The sequence below is a fragment of the Ictalurus furcatus genome, chromosome 7 (genome assembly GCF_023375685.1).
Source record: "Ictalurus furcatus strain D&B chromosome 7, Billie_1.0, whole genome shotgun sequence".
NCBI classification, from domain to species: domain Eukaryota; kingdom Metazoa; phylum Chordata; class Actinopteri; order Siluriformes; family Ictaluridae; genus Ictalurus; species Ictalurus furcatus.
Genome location: NC_071261.1, coordinates 23,907,793 through 23,923,532, shown reverse-complemented (window position 1 = coordinate 23,923,532; position 15,740 = coordinate 23,907,793). Strand labels below are relative to the sequence as shown.

The 15,740-nt window shown below is 39.4% G+C and overlaps 1 protein-coding gene across 2 annotated transcripts in view; it reads left to right on the top strand.

Moving 5' to 3' along the window:
- gigyf1a (GRB10 interacting GYF protein 1a) overlaps positions 1-15,740 on the top strand; it is a 34,643-nt gene that overhangs the window by 7,692 nt on the left and 11,211 nt on the right. For both annotated transcript variants that reach the window (XM_053629354.1, XM_053629353.1), the window contains exons 2-10: positions 7,872-8,491; positions 8,704-8,765; positions 9,452-9,581; positions 12,629-12,724; positions 12,982-13,096; positions 13,386-13,494; positions 13,993-14,186; positions 14,326-14,528; positions 14,679-14,799. In XM_053629354.1, coding sequence (XP_053485329.1) covers positions 8,731-8,765; positions 9,452-9,581; positions 12,629-12,724; positions 12,982-13,096; positions 13,386-13,494; positions 13,993-14,186; positions 14,326-14,528; positions 14,679-14,799 — 1,003 coding nt within the window. In that variant the 5' untranslated portion in view covers positions 7,872-8,491; positions 8,704-8,730. The remainder of the gene's footprint in view (positions 1-7,871; positions 8,492-8,703; positions 8,766-9,451; positions 9,582-12,628; positions 12,725-12,981; positions 13,097-13,385; positions 13,495-13,992; positions 14,187-14,325; positions 14,529-14,678; positions 14,800-15,740) is intronic.

Genomic DNA, 15,740 nt, shown 5'->3' with positions numbered 1-15,740 from the left:
AGAGCAGGAGCAGTTATGCACTCTTGGATTTGTGGCTGTAGATGGCTGTGGCATCGTTGGGATTGAGACGAATACTTGTCTTTTCCACACTTCCCAAAATCGAACAGTGTGTTGTATGTAAATGCGGTGCTTCAGGTGAATTCTAATTGGTTGTCCTGACTTCATACCTGGAAATGTCTCGTATAGTTATCCAGTAACTCCCTATGTTTTCTAAGAAGGAAATTAGACTATTATGGTGTAAATTAATGTATATGCTGTGTATGGACCTTGTGATTCTGGCTCCATTCCTGTACGCTCCAAAGACAGATCTACCATGTTAACTGACCTGGAGATGACACTCCACCAATGGGCAGAACACACTGAGACTGTGTTGAATCAGCCATCGCCATTTGATGACACAGTACTCAATGAGCTTCCTCAACTGGAAGAGGCATTCCAGTTGGACTGACTTCCCATCTATAGAAGAAGTACTTTGTGTGATCAAACACCTCTCTTCTGGAAAATCTCCAGGTTTTGACTTCATTCCACTTGAGGTTTACAAAGAAGGAGGAATTCAGTTGGTGCGGCACCTCACCTGGCTGTTGGTCAGCATCTGGAACAACGAGACAGTACCTCAAGGATGCACTGATTAATTGTTCATATCTTCAAACGGAAAGGGAATCATACCTGCTGTGACTATCATTGTGGCATCTCATTTCTGTCAATTGCTGGGAAGGTGCTACCTTGGTTTCTGCTAAATCAACTATCTGAGCATGTCCTCATCTCGGACGTTCTCCCTGAGAGTCAGTGTGACTTTCTTGGGGGTTGTGGAACAACCGACATGATCTTCACTGCGTGACATATTCAGGAGAAATGTACATTGTCTTCATCAATCTAACCAATTTAGATTACTGATCTAACCAGCATTTGATACTGTTCACTGAGTAGTGTCTGTCCACCTGGAAGATCCTCAGGAAGATTGGCTGCCCTCAAAAGTTCACCAGTCTAATCAAGTTGTTCCGTGACTGGATGCTCAGCCGCATACTAAACAACGGTGAGACTTCAGCTCCGTTTGATGTTACACATAGTACAAAGCAGGGATGCATAATTGCCCATTGCTGTTCAGTATATTATTCTCCATGATGTTATTGGTGACTTTAAAAGACTGCAACCTTGGTGTTCCAATCCAATTTCAGACTGATAGCAGTATTTTCAACCTGCATAGACTACAAGCACGAACTAAGGTCCATACGGCAATACCATGTGATCCGTTATTTGCCGATGACTGTGCATTGCTAGCTTATTCTCAGGATGTAGCACAGCAACTTCTTGACTACTTTTCCAGAACTGCTCATCATTTTGGACTCCCTATCAGTCTGAAGAAAATGGTTGTCATGTTACAGTCGGAAAACCTGCAGTCCTACACCACTCCAGCTGTAATCACTGGTGACAGTTATTAAAGCGGTCAATAAGTTTTGCTGCCTTGGTAGTGTTCTGTCATCTGTTGCAAACACTGGCAACGACATCAGCACTCAACCGGCCAAGGCCAGTGCTGCCTTTGGCAGACTCTCCAAGCAGCTATGGAACGACCATGGCATACAATTAGCTACAAAGATTGCAGTGTATAGAGCGGTTGTCTTGACCACTGTGCTGTGTGGTTGTGAGACATGGACACTGTATCGACACGGTACTCCTGTTTTAGTCGCATTATCGACGTGTATTACACATATACGTGTAACGTATGTGTATACAGACATATACACACCTTAATCACACTATTGTGTGGGAGTTTTCCCTGCATTTTGCGACAGGACACATACATACAAGGCAGCGCTCAACCGTTTGATGGCAAACAAGAGAGCATGGTTGCGTCCGAAACCGCGTACTTACCTACTATATAGTCGGAGAAATACACATATTACAGCTACTATACACTAGGTAAATACGCGGTTTCAGACGCAGCCCACGGCTTCAAGCAGTCGTCTATTAGCACATATAGCATGACAAATAATTAACTGCACTTGGAGCTTTCGTAAAATTCAAAAACCCAAAACTGGATACGGTACCATAATGAAGACGAACTGTATGTGGATATGTGAAATTCTGGAGGGAACGGTGTGACATGGGGACGTAATGACGTGTGCTGTTAAACGATCTATGTTCTATAACATGTAAAACGGGAACATGAAAGGAATATTCTAAAAGCGACTCATGTAAACACCTTAATCACAATATTGTCTTATTCAGAATAAGGTCAATAATTACGTTACTGCTGTCCATGTAAATGTAGTCAGTGATGGAGAGATTTGTCGAATCGATGACTGTCCATACAAATAAAAAATGTTTTAGGTGTAGCTAATACGCTAATGTACATGACGAATGTATATACTGTAGATATGACTGATGTAAAGGAAATCAATTTTTTTTACATAATTTTTTTTAGTGATTTTACCCTGAAGCAATTGTTTAAACATAATAGAAATTGTAAATAGAAATCTATATTACAGATACTCTTACCAAAACACAAACATGGAGGAAATGGTGTACAGTATTACTGATTAAGTATGGTTCTATGCATATACATGTCTTAAATCTTGTACAGTGACCTGTGAGACAGTCTTAAACAAAGTTGTATCATAATACAGTAACCCATTTTGTTTGGTTTATGCAAATGCTTGTAAGAAAAATGGGAATTGTTTTTGGTTGATAAGACCAAACCTGTTTAACTGCTTGCCCTCCTCACCTGGAGGCAAGGTGCATGTTCATGTGCAGTGTTCTGTTTCTCCTGTCTTAAAACCTCACACTGTTTCTGGGAGATCTCTGTTGCCATGATGCCTCAACCCCTGGGATATTTTTTCCAACACTTTATGATTGGCTCACCACTCTGTTTATGAGGCTAGATGCAACTCTGTAATGATCGAGTTCACCTAAACGGTCAGTTTGAAGAGGAAACATTAATCTAATATAATCTTTCTATCTTCTCTCTAACAGTGCACTGTGTGGGGGACATAATTTAAAAAAGATGTACTGATAAATACCAGTGTTAATTTTAACAACTAATCTGCATTTAGTCTTTGTCTTGTGAAGAAAATAGATATGCTTTAATCATATTTTAGTCATTTGCTTTTCGATTTATTTGGCAAAAAACTACAGCAATTGTGGTCAACTGAAGTGCAATAGTTCTAGAGAAATTTCCTCACAGTTCCTTTGTCTGGATCTTATTAAAAAATGCACACTGCCAATTTGGCCATGTAATAAAGCTGCTTTTTTTGTACAACAGAGATGTAAGCATACAGGTTCAGAAAAAGCAGGTCTGGAGGCTATGTAGCAGTGCACATGACAGTTCAATGTATCACTACACCTCTTGCTATGCATGGTTGCACATAGTGTGAGTAAAACATCTTAATTAGGTAGCCTAGGTTTGGGGGTGCATGGTCCCCCTATTGGAGTTGTATGTTTTCTTTTCCTTATTATACTTCCACATAGCAATGTATGACAGCCCACATTTGGAGGGCAGGCACCTCTACCTTCACAGCAACTTTGGTGCAAGCTGCTTGAGCCCTCTAGTGCCACCGCTGATTTTGGACATCCACCCATCTTCTATACCGCTTATCCTAGCCTATCCCAGGGAGCATCGGGCGCAAGGCGGGGTACACCCTGGACAGGGTGCCAATCCATCACAGGGCACACTCACATACACATTCACACACCCATTCATACACTACGGACACTTTAGACAACCCTACCATGCATGTCTTTGGACTTGAGGAGGAAACCGGAGTATCCGGAGGAAACCCCCGCAGCACGGGGAGAACATGCTAACTCTGCATTCACAGGGCCATGGTGGGAATCGAACCCCCGACCCTGGAGGTGTGAGGTGCTAACCACTAAGCCACCGTGCGCAGTTTTGGACATATGTTTACAATAATAACTCCACAATGCAATGTCATAGAAACACAATTCCACTTTCTTCTGCTTCTTTGAGTAAGGCAGATTTTTTTTCTGGTATATTGGATTTTCTGCCCTTTTGATTTTTTTCCAAGAGCAGTTTTTTTTCTTTTTCTCTCTCTCTCTCTCTCACTCACTCACTCTCATATTCCCCTTACAAATACTGTCCAGTCATCACCAAATTTGACAAATGATCACAGCATCACGAGACCAACCTGAAAATATATTGGAGGCTGTGTTTTTTCCCTTCGCTTATGAATGCCTGTGTGGCCGTGGACATTTCACTTTTGCTTTCGAATTAGTGGCAGTTTGGTCCCGGTAATTGATTGAATGGTAGGTTCAATATTATTTGTAATGAAAAAAACAACTACAAAACAGTACAATGACAAACATAGAACTTTTGAAACCAAATCTTCCTCCATGGTCTTGTCATTCAGCTCACCTCACTCTCGCGCGTGCTAAATGAAATCCGACTCTTGCTGGTCTGTGCTGCGACTCTGACTTATTCGGCTCATGCTGAACTGAGCAGACGTGTTCAGTTTTTAATTGTAACATCCGTTCTCTAACTGAACTAAATGATTTTTATTACTGTTAAAAAGGCAAAACGACTGTGGGGTGGTGGGCAAGTGATGGAATTGTTTGTGCGGCCCCAACACTGGGAACACCAGCTAATGCAGCAAGCCTACTTTACAGTTTTAATTAAAGGTTTGTTTATAAATATAGCTGTCTTCCAAAACAAATATTACTTTGCTATACTTGATGATGACGCTGCAATTGGTTTTGTCAGTTTGTTAAAAAAGGTAAGCTCAGATTTACTCACATTCTAACCAGATGGGAGTTTCATTGTACATCAGAGTCGTTGGAATTTTGGGTACACTCATTTTACGATTAGATTTGACCGTACACAACTTTGATGACTAAGGACCATTGTGTTTGCACTTTCAGAAGGTTGTAGTGTGGTACTTTTCGTATTGGTTTTGGGCACCAGACAGTCTAAATAACAGTCGCTTATTTATAATTTGGATATCACTCAGTGGAAAAAACAGTAGGCTATTCAAAATTCTCAAAAAGGAAGATGATTATTTCCAGGTCATGCAATAATTGTAAGAAAATCCAGATCTCTTTTTCATTCATAAAAACCTAAATAACCAAAATAAAAAGTCCCCATACATGGGATTAATATGTGAAACAATAAGGAAATAAGCCTCTATTCATAAAGGAAAAATTGCACGCACACACAAAAGGTAGTAAAAAGTTAACCCCAAAATAATTCTTCAAAAAAAAATTGTTCACTTTATTAGCAGTACTTCAGTGTTGGTGATTTAGATATTCAGGGGTTCATGAACTTGAAAGCATGGGAAACCGGCAGTCAGAGTCCGCTTAACACTCTGACACTCCAACGATTTAAGCACACTGGTTCTCCACAAGAGTATTACAAGATAGAATCTCAAACCCGTGATGTGCCTCCGAACCCTCAAAGCCAGCCTCCTGAATCAATATCCACAAGGTTATAATCCACAGTAAGAGCATTCGCATGGTTCCTGGCAAACACACCCTCAGTTCCGCCGTTTCCACGTCCCACTTCCTCTCACCTAGTCACCTGTTCTTTTTATTGCTTCCGAAAACCACACCCTTCCCTTCATCTTTATTTTTTTTCCCTTCCATTAAGATAAAAACTCAGCATAATTCTTAGGCTGTGTATGCTTAGATAGTTTAGTTATACTGATTTTGTGTTTTTTTCCGATTAATTAAAACACCACTCAATGGAACGGACTCCGCCTCTGTGTCACCGTGCAGCTATCCATTACACATTGTTTGATTAAAACACATTTACCATTATTATTTGTTGGTTTTTTTTGTGCTGTGATGGTTTAACTTTTTTTTTTTTTTAAGTTATTAAACCAGCAAACACAATTCCTACGAAAATGAAAGAACCCAAGTAAACACAAACCTTCATTTTATTTGTAGTTCAAAATAAATCAAATGAGACATCTTGTCAAAATACTCTCATAACATGTGCTACCTGAGTTACATGTGGCAACAGAATTAATGCCAATTATAAGCTCCATATAAAGTGACGGGCCATGTTATTCTCAAACTAAAGCAGAGTTATGTTCATTACGTTGGATTTGTTAAGATATGTTGTATTGCTGTGGGGATTACCTATTTAGAGCTGAATGTTGAGAAAAGGGAGTGCTACCAAAAAAAGCTAATCATACTTGGGTTTTTGTTAAGTGATCTGTTCTCAGTGATCTGTTCTCAAAACATGGATATTAGAAAGGCGGATACCAATTCACTAAGTCAGCTCATGCTTTAGTGCTGTGTTCATGGTTCAATGGCAAAGTTAACTGAGCAAGCTCTGAGTTCTTTAACCCTAGCGAGTAGAGCAATAAAATCGTCTACTCTGCTCACGTTACATTGGAACTTCCACAAACGAACCATGTGCCTTAAGCCCTGTGATAGAATACTTTGGGTGGATCTGATTTATGATGCTTTGCGTGTGGATTTTGGGCCAAGGTGTGTAAAGAAGCGGTAGAAAGGCCGAAAGAGCAAAGAGAAATGCTGGAGGAAAAGGGAAGAAAGGACAAATGACGTTAAATAAGCAGATGGAAAGAAAAGGAGGAAAAAGAAGTAACAGGTATATTAATACAGTTCTCGTGTAGAGTTTTTCTCTTGTTGATGGACTGGAGGGAAAGACACCTGTGACACCATATCACCAGGCTTCTGAGGCACCAGTCCAGTGGGTAATGGTGAATAAAACCTGATAGTTCAGACATATGATCTGATGGTCCTGGACTTATGTTTCAACCCCCAGTTCGAAAATAGCCCTGCTTTTTACAGAAGTAGACTAACAGAGTATTTTTGCACAAAAAATAAGGCCTAATTATTCAGTCAAGCCATTGAGTGGGGAAATCGCATCTGTATCAATTTGTCTTGCACAGTCTTTTGCAGTGATGTTTGTTGGTAAATGAGACTTTTTTTTAAGCTGTGCTCATTTTCAATGCTCGTGAATCAAAGCGGGCTTTGTCTGAATGTGCGTTGTGATGACGTCACACAACGCATCTTGGCTCAAATCTGCAGACAGTCTGTAAAGTAAAAAAAAAAAAAAAAAATGGCAAGCTCCTGCGAATATTGCAGTTTCCTTCATTCTGCATTAGTTTCTGCAATTGCAAAATACTGGAGGGAATGAATAATTGTTGATTGTAGTGTAAGTTCAGCCTAGTGAAAAAAAATTAAGTCCTTCATTAACTGTGCAAGAAAATGACTACTTTAGGTTCCAGGAGGTTAAGTGTCATCCATCAAAAAAAAAAAGAAAAAGCGTTTCTCTACAAGCTACATCTGAAGCAGAGTTTGTGTTAGTCTGTAAATACCGGTTTTTGACTGTTAAATTCAAAATGTCTGATACAATCAACAGTTGGACACAAAAATATTAAAACAAAGCAGACATACGTTAGACAAAGTACATTCGCTATTGCACACTTAAATAAGGTCTCGGTGTTCTCCTGTAACTTGTACTCTGATTTGCATTGTTCAACCCCACACACACGCACACACACGCCTTTTGTGCTGGTCCTCTTTCCCTCGCTCGCTTGCTCGCTACGGGAGGTACTGAAAACAGACACATACAATCACAAGTAAAACTCGGGCTAATCCATACTATTCATAGTTAATCGCGTACTATTCATAGTCCAAAATGTTACAGTGCAAAATAAACACAAGTGCAATGACTGGTTCTTTTTTCCAGTTTGTCCGATAAACTTTATCATTCCCGGACACGTTGGACGGCACCAACATTTTTTAGCGGAAACTCTGATCTGAAGCGTTTCTCCTCAAACTGTAGTTTTTAAACCACATAAGCTCGCTTTTCATTTTAATTGGATGATTTCAGTTAAAAGTTTGCTGAGCATGGATTTCATGTGGTATTGTTTTTATTTTGTGCACAGAGGTGGGAGCAGAGTCATCGGCGTGAGAGGGGTTGACTGGCGGGGCCTGGTCATACAGCGTTTCAACCTGAGGGAGAGGAGGCGGAGGAGGAGGAACGAGGGAGAGAAGAGAAGGAAGGGAAGACTTGAGGAAGAGAGTCACGGTCACCTGCTTTAGACAGCTGTGTTGCCAGCTGATCAAATTTTGGTCAAATATCAACGATCATTGCGTTAGATTTCTGCAGCTCTACTTGGATTTTATCGTCAGTATCAAAGTATTGCTGTCGTCACACGATTATTGTTAGTGTTTTATTTTTTTTCAGCATTTTTCCAACTCCTTTTTTTTTTTTTTTTTTTTTTTTTTTTTTTGGGAATGTTTTTATTTGTTTAGGTTTTTTGGGCTGTGAACAGGAGTTTTCACATCAGATTTGAACAGATTTGTCCTTTTTTTCCTCCTGTACACACCCAGTATAAGGCAGCTATTTCTCTTTTCTTTGGAAATCTTAAAATACACATCCATTCACACACAATCCACACGCTGTCACATACACACACACACGCACACACACACGCACACCACTCAGCCTTCTCACCTAAGCCTGGTCCAGCCTAGTCTTGCCTGCTCCGCTCCCCTGGACAGGGTAAGTGCTCTCAGCATGCATGTTTTTGCTTTCATGATCATGTGTAGTGTCTCACTGTGCAATCCATTATTTATTTCTGACTGACTTAAACAATTGCAGTTGCAATGTATTTGTAAGTGTGTTATGCAATTTACACCAAAAGGTGCAATTTCGCTTGTTGACATCTCTGCTGACTTGTGTGCGGGTTTTGTTTTCTTTCTGGTTTTAAATAGATTCAGCTCCGAGAAGAAGGGAGGAATATGACCGCAGAGACACTCAATTTCGGCCCAGAATGGTACAATTTTGAAATAAGATTCACTGCTCACCATCTTCTACCCCCCCCCCCCCCATTTCCTCATTCTGTGATTGTTGTTGCTTTGCTAATACTCCCTTCACTTTTCCTTTTTAAATAACTCCCATTCTTCTCATGTTGGTTAAATGTTTATACACTTAAACATACATACTTACAGTTATGTTTAAACTGCAGTCATTGATTCACAGCATGAATCTTGTCTTGCACTCTCTGTTTCTCACTCACTTCTTCCGTCTCTCTCTCTCTCTCTCTCTCTCCTTCCCTCTGTTTCTTGCTTTCGTAAATGTTTATACAGAGATTAGACAGTAAGGTGTGGCCTGTTTTCTGGTGCTAGGCCATCTCTAATGGGCCAAGGACTGCTGTGTGCATAGTTGATCTCTGGCCAGCACAAGATTATTCCTGTGCTTGACATGTGCAGTGCAGAGCTGATGTGCTTTTATAAAGCTCCCCTTTTCATCTACAGCTATTTGAATGCGTGTATAAAAGGGGACACACTTGGCTCTGATAAGTTTGTGAAAATATTTCTGTGAACCTTCCAGGTGTGGAATTTATAAATATTCTTGTGAAACTTGTCCTGTAAGTTTGTTTTTTCCCCCTTGTTTTTTTTCCCTCACGCCTTCAAATCCCCCCCCCCATTCTTTTATGCTTTTGTTCCACCTTACCTCCAGGCTCCGTGCACTTTCCAGTGGAGGCAGTGTGACTTCCCCTCCTCCCTCTCCCGCTATGCCAAAGTACAAGCTGGCCGAGTATCGCTACGGCCGAGAGGAGATGTTAGCACTTTATGTCAAAGACAACAAGGTGAGCAGCTTCCCGACATTCTACAGTTGGTTTTACCTTTATATTCAGAACGGAGACTTTTCACTGCAGCCAACAAATGACGAAATCGGAAAATATTCATTTTCATTAGAGGATCTCAGGGGAGCACTGACTCTCTGCAGATGTGGATTTTTGGATCCAGTTGGGGCTTCAGTTGCAGTGAAAAGATTCGCTCAGTAATGTTAAATTGTGCATGTGACTGGAAATAATATAAATTAGTTGAAAATAAGTGTGAAAAGTGAGTAATTGTTTTTTCAGTTCTGCATTTATCAAGACCACAGATTTTAATATGTTTACAAACTGTCAATGCAGTGTATGTCCTAATTAAGTGGTAAATGTGCTACCATAATAGTAAATGTATTAACATTATACCAAGCGCTGTTGAATTCTCAACTCGGATGATGATTCATTTTCTAAAACGGCAGCTCTGTAGTAGTGCTGGCTGAAAGGCCAAGTATAGTTTTATATTAATATACAGTGCTCTCTACTAATATTGTCACCCTTGGTAAATATGAGGAAATAAGTCTGTGAAAATTTGTCTTTGTTTAACCTTTTCTATCTTTTGTTAAAAAATTCACAGAAATACTCTTCTCTCATGGATATCAAACAATTGAAAACAAAACACATTCAGTGTGCAACAATTATTGGCACCCTTTTAGTTAATACTTTGTGCTACCTCCCTTTGCCAATATAACAGCTTTGAGTCTTCTCCTATAATGCCTGATGAGGTTGGGCAATACATGGCAAGGGATCTGAGACCATTCCTCCATAAAGAATCTCTCCAGATCCTTCAAATTTCGAGGTCCATGCTGGTGGACTCTCCTCTTCAGTTCACCCCACATGTTTTCTATGGGTTTCAAGTCAGTGGACTGGGATGGCCATGGCAGGATGTTGATTCTTTGGTCAGTAAACCATTTTTGTTTTGATTTTGATGTATGTTTTGGATCATTGTCCTGCTGGAAGATCCAACCACAACCCATTTTAAGTGTTCTGGAAGAGGCAGTCAGGTTTTCATTTCATATCTATAGATGTTTGATAGAGTCCATGATGCCATGAATAATAACATAATGTCCAGGTCCTCTGGCAGAAAAACAGCCCCAAAACATTAAAGGGCCACCACCATATTTAACCGTGGCCATGAGGTACTTTTCCATATGGCTACCTCTGTGTGCCCTAAACCGCCTCTGGTGTTTATTGCCCAAAAGCTCTATTTTGGTTTCATCTGACCATAGAAGCCGGTCCCATTTGAAGTTCCAGTAGTGTCTGGTAAACTGAAGACGCTTGAATTTGTTTTTGGATGAGAGTAGAGGCTTTATTCTTGAAACCCTTCCAAACAACTTGTGGTGATGTAGGTGACATTGTTTTGGAGATTTTCTGACCCCAAGATGGAACTAACTTCTCCAATTTTCCAGCTGTGATCCTTGGAGATTTTTGGCCACTCAAACCTTCCTCTTCCCAGTGTGTTGAGATAATATAGAGACACATGCAATTCCAGGTTGATTCATAACATTTCCAGTTTACTGGAACTTGTTAATTATTGCCCTGATAGTGGAAATGGGTATTTTCAATGCTTTTTGCCATTTTTTATAGCTACTTCCCATTTTGTGAAGCTCAACAACCTTTTGTCACATATCACAGCTATATTCCTTGGTCTTACCCATTGTAATGAATTATTAAGGGAATTTGGCCAGTGTCACCTCGTATTTATTCCCTTTGAAACAGGAAGTCATGGTTGAACAATTTCCTGTTCCTAGTCACCCAGCTGTACCAAAATCTTTTTAAATATCAATGGAAATGTACTTCAAATATATTTTTGTCATATGAATTCATACGGGTGCCAATAATTTTGGCACACACATATTTAACAAAGATATTTTTGGGGGATAAACCTGTTGTGTTTGCAGTTGTTTGATATCCATGGGTGTAGAGTATTTTTGTGAATATTTTTTAACAAAGCTCAAACGGTTAAACAATAGACAATTTTTCACAGCTTTCTTTGCTCATATTTACCAAGGGTGCCAATATTAGTGGAGGGCACTGTATTGTTGTTTCTATAGTAACTAACTTGCAGTGATTTGTATAGCATACACTCCACTCACTAATAAACGAATCTTAAAAAAGTCTATTGTTTAAACATTTTTATTTGTTAATCATCAAGATGATAAAAGAAATGATGGCATGGCAAATTGCTGTGGTATGAGAGGTATAATACAAACCAGGGCAAGCTGTTATAGGAAAATAATCTCCCCACCCTGTGATTGCATCATTTTTGTTTATTTACGTCCCTGTGTGATTTGAGGGACACAGAATTGCAGAGTGTTCAGACTCTATCTATTTATCTATCTATCTCCACTTTATGTGTGTATATATATATATATATATATATATATATATATATATATATATGTATATGTATATGTATATATATATATATATATATATATATATGTATATGTGTGTGTGTGTGTGTGTGTGTGTATGTGTATATATATATATATATATATATATATATATATATATATATGTGTATATATATATATATATATGTATGTATATATATATGTGTATATATACATATGTATGTATATATATATATATATATATGTATGTATATATATATATATATATATATATATATATATATATATATATATATATATATATATGTGTATATGAGGAAGCAGAAAGCCTTAAATATCAAATACAAAGCCCAAAGGTCATTCCATACCAGCCTACATGGCAAGCGGGCACTTCCACCGAGTGCATGTCTGTATGTTTTAATGACTTCTGGAATTTTTGTCCGGGTTCAGATATGTGGATTTCTACCAACCATGCATTGTGAATGTTTTAAAGATTTCAGTGAGGGAAGCTGACAGCACTGTGGATATATGCAGTAATGTGCCTAAATGACCTGAGAACAGTCTAAAATGCATCATAGCAGCTCAGTAATATCGATTGTTGTACTAAATGTTGGTTAATTTAAATGGGTTGAATTAATGAGCCTCTTTTTGTTGTCTTGGTGTGTGTAGATCCCAGAGGACATGCAGGATAAGGTGTTTGCTGCTATTCTGCAGGATGAGCCTCAGCAACCTCTGGCACTGGTGCCTCTAACTGAGGAAGAACAGGTTAGAAGCATGCACACACACCACACACTTCATAGTGGTGTCTTTCTTTGAAAGAAAGCAGAGAAAATTAGGTCACACCATAACTTTATTTTCCAAACACACACATGACCATCACTCTCCCTGTGAACATCCAGTATACTTATGCACAGACAAAAAAATCGACCAGTTTCTACTTTTCCGAAGTTTATTATTTGTGATGTGACATTCAATTGTATTCCTGGTTGTAACAATGTTTCCGTCTCGATTTTTTCCTGCAGCGGAATTTTTCGATGTCTGTCAATAGTGTGGCTGTGCTGAGGCTTATGGGTAAAGGGGGTGGGGCCATTCCTGCTAGTGTGGCCCGTGGCAGAGGCAGTGTGAGAGGTGGCCGAGGTGAGTGAACAAGGGAAAGCCCAGATTATTGATAAGCGGACCAATGAGTGTGAGGTTTATACTATCTAGCAGTAGAGTTTGAGAGAGTTCAGTGTGAAAGAAACACAAAGTTAAAGATAAGCACACCAAATGTGATAGGACTTAATTGTTCAGTGATAGACCTTTAGAGTAAGTATTTGTTTGCAGCGCCATTTTAAACTTCTGTGTAAAGACTTGCAGACATACTTTTCTCTATACTGTGATTTATTATATATTTAGGTGTAAGAAATTGGTGTGTTTGTGTGTATAGGCAGGGGCCGTGGAGAGAGTGGGTTCTACCAAAGAAGTACTGAGGATGGAGAGGTGGGCTTCAGTAGGAGTGTTAGAGAGATCCACCGTAGCCAGAGCTGGGACGACCGGTATGACCATCCTCAGCATTTCTATATACAGCCACACTGGAACAGATTAGATGGAAAACTGTACTTTTAACACACAAATGACAAAATATTGATTTTGTTTACCTGTTAATGCGCTATGATTTAAGGGACTGCTAAATCTGTACAAACTAGCAATTTCGGTATTTATAAGAAGTCTTAAGAACATGTATAATTTGGTATTTGGCCAAACTGAGAGCTCACTCATTAATAATAGATTTGTTTAAATAAGCCTCACAGTAATGTGATGATTCAACCTGTAATAGGCCTGACCTGTACATTAGGGATACATCTGTGGTAGTGAGCACAAATTGTCCTGATACTTTATTCCTGTGGTAAAATTAAACACGTGAATCACTTGAATAGAGCTTCAGTCTCACTGTCTGATGCATCTGTCTAAATTTAGAAGTGGCATACCACATTCAAGTTGTCAGAGCTTTTTTTTTTCTTGTTTAATCTCTCATTTTGTGTGTGTATGTGCAGGGGTGAGAGGCGCTTTGAGAAGCCTCTGCGTAGGGAGGGGTTGCGTGTTGGCTTTGAGGAAGTGGCCTCTGGGGGGAGGAAAGAGTTCATGCGTTCAGACAGTGATAACTGGCGCACACTGCGAGAGGAGCAGGAGCAGGAGGAGGGTGGAGACCCAGGAGGCAGCTGGAGACTGGCTGGCTCACGTCGAGATGGTACGTACACACGCGCACAAACACGAAAGAAAGAATAAAAGTTAAGTGCACAATGAGTATGTTTCACACTTCCCCATTAATATCGGCAGTCTGATGCTATAATATGTAGCCTTCACCTTTTAATTTCTGTCTTGGAAAGATGGTGGCCCCCGTTCAGCAGGCTGGCGGGAACATGGTGAGGTTCGCCGTAAAAAGTTTGATTTTGGGAGTGAGGGAGGAAGGAGGAGAGCAGGAAGTGAAGGAGCAGAGGACGAGAGAGATGGACTGCCGGAGTGGTGCACTGATGAAGAAGAAGGAGAGATGGGTACCTTCGACTCCTCTGGAGCATTCATGCCCATCAAGGTGTGTTTGAGTGTGTGACATTCTCTGTGTGTAGCTTAATATTATTAAAGTGTTGTACAGATGTCACATGCTAAGTCTTTTTTGTGTTTTTCTTCTCTACCTGCTTATGTCTTCCTATGACTCTCAAAAATATTACATGCACACATTCAGAAGGGTTCTAAGGACCCTATTCCAGAAGAGGAGTTTGATTTTCAAGGTCTAGAAGATGAGGACGAGTGTGGTACTGATGGAGAGAACAAAGACGGTAGTTTTGGAGATAAAGCCGAGAGAGGTAAGAGGGAAAGTTGGTGTTTTTTATATATATATATATATATATATATATATATATATATATATATATATATATATATATATATATATATATATAAATATAAATATAAATTAGTTTGTTTGTGTGTACATATACGGTGTATACTATACCAGCTGAAGTAAGATATGGTTACGGTATTATGATGGCCCTATATTATATAGGGCTGTCACGATACCGTAACCATATCGTACCTCAGCTGGTATAGTATCCATTTACTTTTATGGCGTTTGGCGGACACCCTTATCCAAAGTGACCTTACATTCTCATTTGTACAACTGAACAGTTGAGGGTTAAGGGCCTTACTCAAGGGCTCGGTAGCAGCAGCTTTGTAGTACTGGCATTTGAACTCATGACTTTCACAACCAAATTTACAGAAATACACCGATGTATATGAAAACAGACAAACCAGATTTCCTCTGACTACTTTCTTGAGAATGAATAACTGACTATTGAACTCAAGAACAATCATATAATTGGCAAGCAATTAATTCAGTGTGCCACATATTTCATCTATTTGTTCCATGAGTAATGAATTCATGCAAATGGAAATTGTCCTCAGAGTATGAATACCTCATTTAGGACTAAATAACTGAATTTGGAAATGAACACATTTTGGTATGCTTTGAAATGTCTTGTGAAAGTGAACCGAGCCAAGGAGAAAATACAACGTTGTAACAATTTAAGTCCCTGTTTTGTAACAAAGCACAGATATACAGATTTGAAAACACGCTGCCCATTAAGACCACCATTAAGCTGTGAGCGAGTAACGGGAGGAGGGGCTGCAGTGGGGAGTTATATTTTAAGTGAAAGAATTCTATTCGTGTTCTATCGAAACTAAACACTAAAGTTATTTAGCAATTTCCACTTTAGTGTGTGTGTGTGTGTGTGTATATATAAAGTAT